At 55.7% G+C, this 14,847-nt stretch overlaps 1 protein-coding gene across 3 annotated transcripts in view; it reads right to left on the bottom strand.

Annotated features, from left to right (window-relative positions):
- Positions 1–1,175: 1,175 nt before the first annotated feature.
- The window catches only part of LOC116973061 (calpain-8-like), a 30,669-nt gene continuing 16,997 nt past the window's right edge, over positions 1,176–14,847 (bottom strand). The window contains exons 14-22 of one of the 3 annotated variants that reach the window (XM_033020715.1): positions 13,633–13,725; positions 12,804–12,887; positions 12,318–12,375; positions 9,286–9,347; positions 7,750–7,818; positions 5,949–6,027; positions 3,931–4,047; positions 2,484–2,539; positions 1,176–1,746 (exon numbers count right to left, since the gene is read on the bottom strand). In XM_033020715.1, the coding sequence (XP_032876606.1) occupies positions 1,720–1,746; positions 2,484–2,539; positions 3,931–4,047; positions 5,949–6,027; positions 7,750–7,818; positions 9,286–9,347; positions 12,318–12,375; positions 12,804–12,887; positions 13,633–13,725 (645 nt within the window). In that variant the 3' untranslated portion in view covers positions 1,176–1,719. The remainder of the gene's footprint in view (positions 1,747–2,483; positions 2,540–3,930; positions 4,048–5,948; positions 6,028–7,749; positions 7,819–9,285; positions 9,348–12,317; positions 12,376–12,803; positions 12,888–13,632; positions 13,726–14,847) is intronic. The other 2 variants (XM_033020716.1, XM_033020717.1) reach the window with 2 other exon arrangements.

Raw genomic sequence — 14,847 nt, 5'->3', positions numbered from 1 at the left:
CTTTAGCTGTTGTTGTCCCTTCAGCTCTCGCTTCTCTTTACCTTCATTTCGCTTCACTGTTGGAATTCTGAAGTTGGGTACATGTCTCTCACACTTACCCCGATTTCCACAATTTTTCACAGTACAAAGATTCACCATTTTGGCGTTTTTTAACAGGTAGGAAAGTACGCGTTTTGTGTATTAACAACATATACCGGAAGCTGCGATGCCCTCCAGATGGATTGAGCGGCTCCGTGCGTCAAGCCCTATGACCCAGTGACCTTATGTGCAATCCCTCTATAGCTAAGACCCTCTAGTCCTGGCAACAAAATCGTCTCTGCACTCTTTCCAACTTAATGGCATCCTTCCGATAGCAGGGTAACCTGAACACAATACTCCAAATGTAGTTTCACCAATATCTTGTATAACTACAACATAACATCTCAACTTCTATACCCAATACAATGACTGATGCAAAAGACTTCTTGACCACTCCATCTACCTGCGACATCACTTTCATGTTCCAGGATCCTTCTACTCTACAACACTCCTCAGGGTTCTGCCATGGCTCGACTTCCCAAAATTGAGGTTGGGTTTATTATTGTCACAGGTACCAAGGTACAATGAAACACTTTGTTTTGCATGCAATCCAATCAGATTAGATAATACTATACATAAATACAATCAAGTGAAACTCAAGTACAATCGGTAGAGCAAAGGGGAAGATACAGAGTGCAGAATATTGTTCTTGGCATTGTAGTGCATCAGTTCCAGAGACAAAGTCCAATGTCCACAATGGGGGAGAGGTGAATCGGACAGTACCCTAGCTTATGGAAGGACCGTTCAGAAGCCTGATAAACGATAGGAAGAAGTTGTTCCCGAGTCGGATGGCGTGTGCTTTCAAGCTTCTGTACCTTCGGCTGGACGGGAGCAGGGGGAAGATGAATGACCGAGGTGGGACAAGTCTTTGATTATGTTAGCTGCTTTCTCTAGGCATTGTGAAATGTAGATGGAGTCGAAGGTGGGCAATTTGATCTGTGCAACATCTCACACTTATCTGCATTAAACTCCATTAATTATTCCTCAGCCCACTTGCCCATCTGATCAAGATCCTGCTGTAATTTTTGACAACCATTCACTTTAGTGTCATCTGTAAACTTACTACTCGCGCCTAGTTCATTCTCATCCAAATCATTGATGCAAACGCAAATTGATAAACACGACATAATACACGGCCACATGGTTTAATCTTTTTTTTAATCAAAAAGAGATGAAATACAGATTATTTCAAAGGTCAAAGGTGAGTGAGTAATATAAAAGTTATATTTATTCTTTCACCGTGTGAAATCAAGTGTCATTGCAAACTGGGTTGTGGGACGGGGCTGGCCAGTGTCTCAGGGGAGGGGTCACTGCGAGTGGGGGTCACTGCTGGAGGGGTCGGTCGGGGAGGGGTCACCAGGGGAGGGGCCATGGGGGAGTGGGCACTAGGGCAGTGGTCACCAGGAGAGGGTCATGGGGCACTGGTCACCGGGAAGGGGCCACGGGGGAGGGGGCACTTGGTTAGTGGTCACCAGGGGAGGGGGCACTTGGGTAGTGGTCACCAGGGGAGGGGTCACCGGGGGTGGGGGTCACCGGGAGGGCAGAGGAATCGCCCACGACCCCATGCTCTGATCCGGCCGATGGCTTCCCATGAACGGCGTCTCCGTGCCCGACTCTGACATGACACAGCTCCTCCAATCGTCAGAAGTAGGTGGTGAGGAGCATCCACTGCAGGGAGAGGACACATGGGGTTACTGAAGTGGACACTGGAGGGGAAACTGGGGGACGGGTTACGGCAGACACCAGCGGGGACTGGGGGACAAGATAGGGCCGGACACCAGCGGGGACTGGGGGACAAGATAGGGCCAGACACCAGCGGGGGGGAGGAGGGAACCCCCACCCCCACTCTGAGTTGAGGGTCCTGGACCCACCACGGTCATCCACTTCCTGCCCTGGGCTTCAGGAACCCGGAGCAGGAGTGCCCACCGGCCACTGCCCTCAGGAACCTTCACACTCGCCGCCACCCTGGGCCTCCGCCCCCAACTCCATCCCTGAACATAGACACCCTCCTCCTACCAGCTCCACAGGGATCTGGGCCAGGGGTCTGGGATTCAGTGAGATTTGGAATCCAGAGGGATCTAGGATCCTGGGATTCACAGGGGATCCAGGGGTATTTAGTTCTATAGGGATCTGGGATCCAGGGGATCTGATGATCTTTGAACCAGAGGGATGTGGGATCCAGAGCGGTCTGGGGTCCAGGAAGATCTAGGATCCAGAGGTATGTGGGATCCATGGACATCTGGTTCGAGGGATCTGGGATCCAGGGAATCTGAGGATCTTGGATCCAGAGGGATGTGGGATCAAGAGGGATTTGGGGTCCAGGGGGATCTATGATCCAGAGGGATGTGGGATTGACAGCCTGCTTTGGAGCGGAGGGGGTGGAGAGGTCCAAGATTCACCCTCACCTCTGCTGCATTTAGATGGAGACCGGCCCTGCCTCGACTTAACTGGGTGAACATCTCTGCAAAAAGCAAACACAGTGATTATGTTCTCCAGAAATCAAAACCGGGTAAAATCAGAAACTTGTGCAAGTGAAATAAACTCTGAGGATGTTGGGGATACTCATCAGGTTACAGAACTGTACAGTGCAGAAACAGGCCCTTCGGCCCACCTTATCCATGCCCTTACTGGGCTAGTCCCTTCTGCCTGCATTTGACCCATATCCCTCTGAACCCTTCCTATCCATATATCTGTCCAAATGTCTTTCAAAAGTCATAATTGTATCTGCTTCTTCAGCTTCCTCTGGCAGCTTGTTCCAGATACAGACTATCCTCTGAGTGAAAAGTAGCCCCTGAGGTCCCTATTAAATCTCTCCACTCTCACCTTAAGACTGTGCCTTCTAGTCTTTGAAACCTCCACTAAGACTGTGAGTGTTCACTTTATCCATGCCCCTTATGATATTGTACACCTCAATAAGATCACCCCTCAGCCTCCCTCGCTCCAAAGAAAAATGTCCAGCCCATCCAAACCCTCCCTACAACTCAAGCCCACAAGCTCAGGTAACTTCCTGGTGAATCGCTACTGCATCCTTTCCAACATAATGGTCAGGCAGCGGGAAATGGGACAATGTGGTTGGTGAGGTTTAATCTTCATTATTAGATTTAATTGGAGGGTATCAACCATGAGACGTTGCATAAATGGATTATTTTCTCTGGAATGCCTGCGGTTGTGGGGAAAACTGATAGAGGTACGTAATATTATGAGAGGCATAGATTGGGGAGTCAGTCAGAACCTTTTTCCCAGTGTGGAAATGTCCAACACCAGAGGGCATAGCTTGAAGGTGAGAGGGAGATATCTTAAAGGAGATGTGCAGAACAAGTTTCTTTACACATAGGGTGGTGGTGACTGGAACACGCTGCCAGGGATGGTGGAGGATGCAGATACGATAGTGACGTTTAAGAAGCATTTAGATAAACACATGGATTTGCAAGGAATGGAAGGATATGGATCACGTGCAGGCAGAGGAGATTAGTGTGCAGGAAGGGACTGCAGATGCTGGTTTACACCGAAGATAGACACAAAATGCTGGAGTAACTCAGCAGGTCAGGTACCATCTCTGGAGAGAAGGAATGGGTCAGATTTCACTCTGGACTCTCAGTCTGAAGAAGGGTCTCGATGCGAAATGTCACCTATTCCTTCCCTCCTGAGATGCTGCCTGACCCGCTGAGTAACTCCAGCATTTTGTGTCTATCTTCAGAGGAGATTAGTTTAACTTAGCATCGTTGGACACGGACTTGGTGGGCCGTAGGGCGTGTTTCTGTGCTGTACAGGTCTGTGTCTGTGGACCGGCAGAGGGCGAAGGGCCGAGCGGTCTGGCCAGGTCCCCGTCTCACGATGCAGGCTGACACTCACTGGTAGCGGTCTCCATGCGGAGGAAGCAGAGGATGAAGCTGTCCAGGCTCACTGACCCCCTCACGTCACCGTACCTCAGGGACAACAGCTTCTGGGCTGCACCACCAACCCGGTAACCTGGGGAGGGAGAGGGGGGGTGGAGAGAGGGGGAGATAGAGAGAGGGGGAGATAGATAGGGGGGGAGATAGAGAGGGGGGAGATAGATAGGGGGGGAGATAGAGAGGGGGGAGATAGAGAGGGGGGAGATAGAGAGGGGGGAGATAGAGAGGGGGGAGATAGAGAGGGGAGAGAGAGAGAGAGGGGAGAGAGAGGGGAGAGAGAGGGGGGGAGGGGGGGGGAGAGAGAGGGGGGGAGAGAGGGGGGGGAGAGAGGGGTGAGGAGAGAAGGGGGAGGAGAGAAGGGGTGAGGAGAGGGGGGGAGGAGAGGGGTGAGGAGGGGGTGAGAGAAAGGGGGGGGGGGAGTAAAGGGGGAGAGAGGGAAAGAAAGAGCGAGGAGAGGGAAAGAGCACTGCATTAGTGAGTCCCACCATAAAGTCAAACAACACAGAAACAGGCCCTTCAGCCCACCTAATCCACGCTGACCAACATGCCCCATCTACACTACTCCCACCTGCCCATGTCTGGCCTATATACCTGGAAACCTTTCCTGGCCATGTACCTGTCCAAATGTCTTTTAAATGTTGCTATAGTACCTGCCTTAATTCCCTCCGGTAATTCATTCCATATACCCACTGCCCTCTGAGGCCAACGGTTGTCCCCCGGCTTCCTATTAAATCTTTCCTCTCTCACCTTAATCCCATGTCCTCTGGTTCTTGATTTCCCTGCTCTGGGTAAAAGACCCTCTCTATTCCCGTCATGATCTTATACACCTCTGTAAGATCACCCTCAGCCTCCTGCGCTCTAAGGAATAAACTCCCAACCTGCCCAACCTCTCCCGTTAGCTCAGGCCCTCAAATCCTGGCAACATCCTCGTAAATCCCTCAATTGGTGCAGTGACAATAAATGTAAACTTGAACTTGAACTAAATCTTCTCTGCACCCTTTCCAGCAAGGCGATGTCAACAAAGAATCACCCAAGTTCATAGCTCACTAGGTGGAAGCACAAGTAGATATGGTGGTAAAGGAGGCGTATGTTATGCTTGCTTTCATTGCTAGGGATATTGAATATAAGTGTCAGGAAGTCATGATGCAGCTCTATAGGACTTTGGTTATGTAGCATTTGTGTGGAGATTTTGGAGAGGGTGCAGCAGAGGTTTATTCTGAGGGTTTCAGTAACAGGGAGAGTTTGGCTAAACTTGAATTGGAATTTCTCTGGAATCCCAGAGGTTGAGGGGAGACTTGATAGAAATATAAAATTATGAGAGGCATAGATAAGGTAGACAATCAGAACGTTTCCACCGGATGGAAATGTCAAAGACCAGAGGGCGTAGCTATTAGGTGAGAGGGGCAAAGTTTAAAGGAGATGTGTGGGGCAGGTGGGGGCTTGGAACACATTGCCAAGGGTGGTGGTGGGGGCAGATACGATAGTGACATTTAAGAGGCTTTTGGAACGGCACAATGAAGTGCAGGGAATGGAGGGATATAGATCATGTGCAGCAGAGGAGATTAATTTAAATTAGTATCATGTTTGGCACAGACATTGTGGGCTGAAGGGCCTGTCCCTGTGTTGAACTATGCTGTTCTACGTAACTGTTTCTCTGCAATTCCACCCCCACCACCACCCTCACCTCCCCAAAGGGCTTTTAACCTGGAATAAAGCAAATTGTTCATCTCAAACTCACAGAGGCACAGCAGTAGAGTCGCTGCCACACAGTGCTAGAGACGGTTTGCGGGGATCGCTGGTCGCCACGGACTCAGTGGGCCGAAGGGCCTGTTTCCGTGCTGCATCTCTAAAGTCTAAAACCCCTGCCCAGCTGAAAGAAGACCGCCTCAACAACCCCCCCCCCCCCCCCCCCCCCCCCCACACCCTGACCGGAGACTGTTGGAGCCCCCCTACCCCAGGGCACAAGACCCCACTCACCCACGTCATGGAGACAGGAGAGGAGGTCAGTCACATCCAGCAGGCCCAAGCCATCCACATCTCTCTTCTGGAAGAGCTCCTGAAACACAGCGGAGAGGCAGGGCCCAGCCCCATTACACTCACACAGTAGGGAGGGTGGGAGGAGTTGCGAATTGTGAAGTCAGAGGAAGCAATGTGGGTGGAAGGGAGGGGAAGGAGAGAAGCTTTTATCCAACCCCCCCACCACCTTCCTTCCTACAATCAGTATCCAGATGGGCCCTGACCGAAAACGTCACTTATCCAAGAAACTGCAGGTGCTAGAATCTTGAGCAAAACACAAAGTTCTGGAGGAACTCAGCGGGTCAGGAAGCATCTGTGGAGGGAAATTGACCCAGATCAGTCTGAAGAAGTGTCCCAACCCAAAACATCGTCTGTCCATTCCCTCCGCAATTGCTGGCTGTGTTACTCCAGCACTTTGTGTCTTCTTTTGTAAACTAGTATCTGCAGTTCATAAGTTGTTGCAGCAGAATTAGGCCTTTTGGCCCATCTAGTCTACTCTGCCATTCAATCATGGCTGGTCTATCGTTCCCTCTCAACCCCATTCTCCTTCCTTCTCCCCATAATCCAATACCCCTACCAATCAAGAATCTATTCATCTCTGCCTTAAAAATACCCAAATGAGTTGTCTCCACAGCCTTTGGTGGCAATGAATTCCCCAGATTCAGCACCCTTTGACTAAGATTCCACCGCATCTCCTTTCTAAAGGCGAGTCCATTCATTCTGAGGCTGCGCCCTCTAGTCCTAGACTCTCCCACTAGTGGAAACACCCTCTCCACACCAACTCTATCCAGGCCTTACATTATTCGGGAAGTTTCAATGAGGTCCCTTCCCCCTCATCCTTCTTAACTCCAGTGAGTACAGATCCAGCGCCTTCAAACGCTCATCGTATGTTAACCCACTCATCCCTATTTGTCCAGTTCCTTGTCCTTGTTTCTACAGAAAAACAGCATTGTTTTGCATGCTCCAAACCGATCAGATATCCTGTACATAAATACAATCAAGCCAAACTCAAGTCCAATAGGTAGAGCAAAGGGGAAGATAGAGTGCAGAATAGAGATCAGCATTGTAGCGCACCAGTTCCAGAGATTCTCCCGCGACCAGCACACAAATAGTTGCCACATGTCCCACCTTGAAGACACATGTTTAACTGCAACTTCCAGTGACATTTCACCGAGTTTAAGAAATGCTGCAAATCTCCAAGTTGGAATGTTAAAGATTCCGCATTTTAAAAAATCTTTAATTTTAACCATTAGCAAACTGATCAACTTTCTGAATATCAACACGTGGACCCCTTTCTAGCCTGAGCTGTGAAAAACGTTTTTGGGGATATGAGGAAATGGCACTGAAATCAGGGGTGAGGGATTGACCAAGATTCGCCACCTGTGGGATCTCCCATACTTTAGAATTTAGAGATGACTTTAAGCTTCAGAGATACAGCATGGAAACAGGCCCTACGCCCACTGAATCCATGCCGACCAGTGATCACCCCGTACACTAGCACTATCTTACACTTTAGGGGCAATTTAGAGGCCATTTCACCTACAAACCTGTAGGTCTTTGGAGTGTGGGAGGAAACCGGAGCACCCGGAGAAACCACAAGGGAGAACATGCAAACTCCATGTAGCCAGCACCCGGAATCAGGATCGAACCCAGATCTCTGACACTGTGAGATAGCGGTCCTACCCGTTGCCCCACTGCGCCGTGTTCTTCCCCACTGGGAATCACGCCCCCAGCCTTCTCCCGTTCCCGGCAACATCCCTACCTTCAGTGACTCCAGCTTCTTCCAGAGGCGCCTGAATTCATGTTTGTTGAGTCTCGCTGCACCGTCGAACTGTGGCTGCAGGTTAAGCCTCAACACATGGACCATGTAGTCCCCGTCTCGGTGATGCCCCCTCTCCCCCCCCCCCCCGTACTCTCTGCCCAGGGTCTTGCGTCTTTGATGTAAACCAGCATCTGCAGTTCCTTCCTGCACGCTAATCTCCTCTGCCTGCACGTGATCCATATCCTTCCATTCCTTGCAAATCCATGTGTCCATCTAATGCCTCTTAAACGTCACTATCGTATCTGCATCCACCACCATCCCTGGCAGCGTGTTCCAGCCCCCACCACCCTATGTGTAAAAAAAACCTGCTCTGCACATCTCCTTTAAACTGTGCCCCGTCACTTTAAGGTTATGCCCTCCAGTGTTGGACATTTCAAGGTGAAAAGGTTCTGACTGTCTTCCCAGTCAATGCCTCATATAATTGTATATACTTCTATCAGGTCTCCCCTCAATCTCCCCTGCTCCAGAGAAAACAATCCAAGTCAGCCCAACCTCTCCCTGTAGCTGAAATGCTCGAATCCAGGCATCGTTCTGGTAAACCTCCTCTGCACCCTCTCCACATCCTTCCTGGAACGGGATGAACGGAGGTGCCCGGATCAGTGTGGCGCATGTGTGGTCCACACCAAGGGAGTGCTGCCAATTCCCCCCACCCCCCCCCAACCCATCTCCCCTATGTCCCGTTCCCCCCCCGACCCATCCCCTTCTGACCCATCCCCTTCTGTCCAGTTCCCCCCCGTCCCATCCTTCCCCCAGTCCCATTCCCGGCCCCCGTTCACAAGTGATAGGAGCAGAATAGTCTACTCCGCCATTCATTCATGGCTGATGCATCTCTCCCTCCTAACCCCATTCTCCTGCCTTCTCTCCGTAACCCCTGACACACATACAAATCAAGAATCTATCTATCTCTGCCTTAACAATATCCATTGACTTGGCCTTCACAGCCTTCTGTGCCAATAAATTCCGCAGATTCACCACCCTCTGACGAAAGAAATTCATCCTCAGCCTTTAATTCTGAGGCTGTGCCTTCTGGTCCTAAACTCTCCCACCAGTGGAAACATCCTCTACACATCCAGAACACACTCTATCCAGGCTTTTCACTATTCGGTAAGCTTCAATGAGGTCCCCCCTCATTCTTCTATACTCCAGCGAGTACAGACCCAGTACTATCAAACGCTCATCATATGTTCACCCACACATGCCTGGGATCATTCTCATAAACCTCCTCTGCACCCTCTCCAGAACCAGCACATCCTTCATCAGATATTGGGCCAACAATTGCTGTGTTTCCTATCTCCCTCTGTACATCACCCCCCCCTCCCCCCCCCCCAAGCCCCCTGTATCCCACCATCCCATCTCCCCGGGTCCCAACCCCATCCTCCACTCCCGTAGCCCTTCTTCCCCCTCGGGGTCCTGCTCCCGTGGCCAACCCGACCCCCCCCCCCCCCCCCCCACCATCACCCAGCAGTCAAAGGATACAGACAGACGCATCAGCAAGGAGCGGCAGTGATCCAGGGAGACACCATCTGGAGCCTGGTCACCTGTGGCCGGAGAAACAGCAGATCAGAGCCCGTGGAGAGTGGGTTGGCCGTACAGTGACGGGGGGGGGGGGGGGGGGGGGTACAGTGACGGGGTACAGTGATGGGGGGGGGTACAGTGACGGGGGGTACAGTGACGGGGGTACAGGACGGGGGGGGGTACAGTGACGGGGGGGTTACAGCGACGGTGGGGGGTTACAGCGACGGGGGTACAGTGACGGGGTGGGGGGGGGTATCAGTAACGGGGGGGGGGGTACAGTGACGGGGGGGTACAGTGAAGGGGGGTACAGTGACAGGGGGGGGGACAGTGACGGGGGAGGGGGGGTACAGTGACGGGGGTGGTACAGTGAGGGGGGGGTACAGTGAGCGGGGGGGGGATACAGTGACGGGGGGGGGGTACAGTGACGGGGGCCGGGGGGTACAGTGACGGGGGGGGGTACAGTGAAGGGGGGGTACAGTGACGGGGGGGGGGGTACAGTGACGGGGGTACAAGGACGGGGGGGGGGGGGGGGGGGGGGTACAGTGACGGGGGGGGGGTTACAGCGACGGGGGGGGGGGGGGGTACAGTGACGGGGGGGGGTACAGTGACGGGGGGGTACAGTGACGGGGGGGGGGTACAGTGACGGGGGGGGGGGGGGGTACAGTGAGGGGGGGGGGGTAACAGGACGGGGGGTACAGTGAAGGGGGGGGGGGGTACAGTGCGGGGGGGGGACAGGACGGGGGGGGGGTACAGTGACGGGGGGGGGTACAGTGACGGGGGGGGGGTACAGTGAACGGGGGGGGGGGGGGGTACAGTGACGGGGGGTACAGTGACGGGGGGGGGGTACAGTGACGGGGGGGGACAGTGAAAGGGGGGGACAGGACGGGGGGTACAGTGACGGGGGGGTCCAGTGACGGGGGGGGTACAGTGACGGGGGGGGGGGTACAGTGACGGGGGGGGGGGGACAGGTGAAGGGGGGGGGACAGTGACGGGGGGGGGACAGTGACGGGGGGGGGATATGACGGGGGGGGGGGGGGGTACCAGTGACGGGGGGGGGGACAGTGACGGGGGGGGTACAGTGACGGGGGGGGGGGACAGTGACGGGGGTGGTACAGTGACGGAGGGGGGTAGTGACGGGCGGGGGGGGGGTACAGTGACGGGGGGGGACAGTGACGGGGGGGGATAGTGGCGGGGGGGGGGGTATACAGTGACGGGGGGGGGGATAGTGAGGGGGGGGGGGACAGTGACGGGGGGTACAGTGACGGGGGGTACAGTGACGGGGGGGGGGGGTACAGTGACGGGAGGGGGACAGTGACGGGGGGGGGACAGTGACGGGGGGGGGACAGTGACGGGGGGGGGGGTACAGTGACGGGGGGGGACAGTGACGGGGGGGGGGGACAGTGAAGGGGGGTAAGTGACGGGGGGGGGGGGGTACAGTGACGGGGGGGGGACAGTGACGGGGGGGGTACAGTGACGGGAGGGGGGACAGTGACGGGGGGGGACAGTGACGGGGGGGGGGTACAGTGACGGGGGGGGGACAGTGACGGGGGGTACAGTGACGGGGGGGGGGGTACAGTGACGGGGAGGGGGACAGGGACGGGGGGGGGGACAGTGACGGGGGGGGGACAGTGAAGGGGGTGGGGGGGACAGTGACGGGGGGGGGGGGGTACAGTGACGGGGGGGTACAGTGACGGGGGGGGGGGGGGTACAGTGACGGGGGGGGGGGACAGTGACGGGGGGGGGGGGTACAGTGACGGGAGGGGGACAGTGGACGGGGGGGGAACAGTGCGGGAGGGGACAAGTGACGGGGGGTACAGGGACGGGGGGGGGGGGGGGTACAGTGAAGGGGGGGTACAGTGACGGGAGGGGGGACAGTGACGGGGTACAGTGACGGGGGTGGGGTACCGTGACGGGGGGGGACAGTAGGAGGGGAGAGAGACAGTGACGGGGGGAGACAGTGACGGGGGGGGGGGTATACAGTGACGGGGGGTACAGTGACGGGGGGGGGTACAGTGACGGGGGGGGGGGTTAACAGTGACGGGGGGGGGACAGTGACGGGGGGGAGACAGTGACGGGGGGGTACAGTGACGGGGGGGGGTACAGTGACGGGGGTACAGTGACGGGGGTGGGGTACAGTGACGGGGGGAGACAGTGACGGGGGGGGGGTACAGTGACGGGGGGTACAGTGACGGGGGGGGGGGGGTACAGTGACGGGGGGGGTACAGTGACGGGGGGGGGACAGTGACGGGGGGGAGACAGTGACGGGGGGGGTACAGTGACGGGGGGGGGGGGGATACAGTGACGGGGGGGACAGGACGGGGGGGACAGTGACGGGGGGGGGGTACAGTGACGGGGGTGGGGGGGGGGTACCGTGAAGGGGGGGTACAGTGATGGGGGGGGGGGTTACAGTGACGGGGGGGGGTACAGTGACGGGGGGTACAGTGACGGGGGGGTACAGTGACGGGTGGGGGTACCGTGACGGGGGGGGGTACAGTGACGGGGGGTACAGTGACGGGGGGTACAGTGACGGGGGGTACAGTGACGGGGGGGTACAGTGACGGGGGGGGGTACAGTGACGGGGGGGACAGTGACGGGGGGGGGTACAGTGACGGGGGGGGGGTACAGTGACGGGGGGGGGTACAGTGACGGGGGGTACAGTGACGGGGGGTACAGTGACGGGGGGGGGGTACAGTGACGGGGGGTACAGTGACGGGGGGGTACAGTGACGGGGGGGGTACAGTGACGAGGGGTAGTGACGGGGGGGTACAGTGACGGGGGGGGTACAGTGACGGGGGGGTACAGTGACGGGGGGGTACAGTGAAGGGGGGGGGGGTACAGTGACCGGGGTACAGTGACGGGGGGGTTACAGTGACGAGGGGGGGTACAGTGACGAGGGGTGCGGGGGGTACAGTGACGGGGGGGGTACAGTGACGGGGGGGGTACAGGACGGAGGGGGCTACAGTGTCAGGGTACAGACTCCCTCCGTCTCTCACCGCACAGGAAGACTTCGTTCATAACTCTCTGTAACCCAGCGGCATACAGTTCTGCACTCTGAGGGTCAAGGGAAACGACACACGTAAACAACATGGAATCACGGGCATTCCCCTGCCCACCTCTCCCTTCCCCTGGGACCAAGTGCCCGTACCTGGGACGACAGATGGCACAATGGGCTAAGTGTTCGGCTGGCGACCGGAAGGTAGCCGGTTCGAATCCCGCTTGGAGTGCATACTGTCGTTGTGTCCTTGGGCAAGACACTTCACCCACCTTTGCCTGTGTGTGAATGTGTGTGAGTGATTGGTGGTGGTCGGAGGGGCCGTACGCGCAGAATGGCAGCCACGCTTCCGTCAGTCTGCCCCAGGGCAGCTGTGGCTACAGAAGTAGCTTACCACCACCGAGTGTGACTGAGGAGTGAATGAATAATGCGATGTAAAGCGCCTTGAGTATTAGAAAGGCGCTATATAAATCCCATCCATTATTACCTGTGTCGGCGGCGGGGATGTGGGTGAGGTGGGCAGAGGAATACCCTCTGTGCTGCTGTTCTGTTGCCCCCACGAATGCCACATCTGGAAGGGAAGCAGATGTTTGTTCAGATTTTGCCAGGTGATGGTCAATGGGAAGCGGAGGGAGGGGAGGGGTAGAGGGCTGAGGGGGGAGGGGTAGGGTGGAGGGGGGCGGAGGGGTAGAGGGCTGAGGGGGGAGGGGTAGGGTGGAGGGGGGCGGAGGGGTGGGGAGGATGGACCGGCCACATTGATGCAATGGCCAAGAAGCCGCACCAACACCTCTACTTCTCGAGTAGACTGAGGAAATTCAGCCCGTCTCCAGTGACTCTCACAAACTTCTAGAGGCACCGCAGAAAGCAGACTGTCATGTTGCATCACAGCTTGGTTTGGGAACAGCTCTGCCCAAGGCCACAAGAAACTGCAGAGTTGTGGATGTAGCTCAGTCCATCACACAGATCACTCCCCACCATCGACTCCATCTACACTCCCCACCCCACACACCTCCCCTTCCTCCAACCCGATCTCTCCATCTCGTCCCCCCAAACCACCCGTACACCTTCTCCCAGCCCCTCTCTCGCCACCTCTCCCCTCCCCACCTTTCACAACAACCTCCCCTCCCTCCCCCTCCTCCGACCCATGATCACCACAGCCATCCCCCCCACATTCTCACCCCGGACCCATCCCCCAGCCCCTTACTCGCCACCTCACCCCTCCCCCCTCCCTCTTACACCCTCCGGCACTCTCTCCCAAACACTGAGGCCCACCCACCCAATGACTCCCGGCGTGCTAGGGGGAGGGGGCATCTTACCTGCACGGCAGTGGGAGACATGGGGTTGGGGGAGAGGGGTCTCCTCTCTTCATGCTGGCTATGCTGAGGGGGCGGCCACCTGGGCTCTGGAACCTGCACAGAGCCAAGGAGGAGGGGGTGAGCGCGAGGAGATCTTCCAAACACCACCCCCCTCCCTCAGAATACCCCATCCCACTCCGGATTTCCAACATTCTCACTTTAGAAATCAGACCCTGACCTAATCTCCACTCCCTCACCCGGATTCACTCCTATTTCTTCCCTCCCCCTACATTCCTTTCTCTGGCTTCACAATTCGCGGCTGTTCAATCCTTTTGTCACACCCTGCTTCCACCTATCACTTGCCTGGTTTTGTCCTGCTCCTCCACTCTCCCAGCTTTCCCCTTCCCCACAATCAGTCTGAAGATAGATCCCGACCCAAAATGTTAGGACGGCACGGTGGCGCAGCGATATAGTTGCTGCCTCACAGCGCCAGAGACCCGGGTACAATCCTGATTACGGGTGCTGTCTGTATGGAGTTTGTATGTTCTCCCTGTGACCGCGTGGGTTTTCTGTGGGTGCTCCGGCTTGTGGGGTACCGCAAGGCTCGGTGCTGGGACCCCAGCTATTTACAATATACATCAATGATTTGTATGAAGGGATTCAAAGTAACATTAGCAAATTTGCAGATGACACAAAGCTGTGTGGCAGTGTGAACTGTGAGGAGAATGATATGAGAATGCAGGGTGACTTGGACAGGTTGGGGGAGTGGGCAGATGCATGGCAGATGAAGTTTAATGCGGATAAATGTGAGGTTATCCACGTTGGTAGCAAAAACAGGAAGGCAGATTACTATCTAAATGCCATCAAGTTGGGAAAAGGAGAAGTACAACGGGATCTGGGGTCCTTGTTCATCAGTCTATGAGAGTAAGCATGCAGGTACAGCAGGCAGTGAAGAAAGCGAATGGTATGTTGGCCTTTATAACAAGTAGTCGAATATAGGAGCAAAGAGGTCCTTCTGCAGTTGTACAGAGCCCTAGTGAGACCACATCTGGAGTATTGTGTGCAGTTTTGGTCCCCTAATTTGCGGAAGGACATTCTTGCTATTTAGGGAGTGCAGCGTAGGTTTACAAGGTTAATTCCCGGGATAGCGGGACTGTCATATGCTGAGAGAATGGAGCGGCTGGGCTTGTGCTGGAGTTTAGAAGGATGAGAGATCTCATTGAAACATATAAGATT

This window comes from Amblyraja radiata, chromosome 5 (assembly GCF_010909765.2).
Source record: "Amblyraja radiata isolate CabotCenter1 chromosome 5, sAmbRad1.1.pri, whole genome shotgun sequence".
Classification (NCBI taxonomy): domain Eukaryota; kingdom Metazoa; phylum Chordata; class Chondrichthyes; order Rajiformes; family Rajidae; genus Amblyraja; species Amblyraja radiata.
Note: the sequence above shows the minus strand (reverse complement) of the source record. Positions and strands in the feature narration are given on the sequence as shown.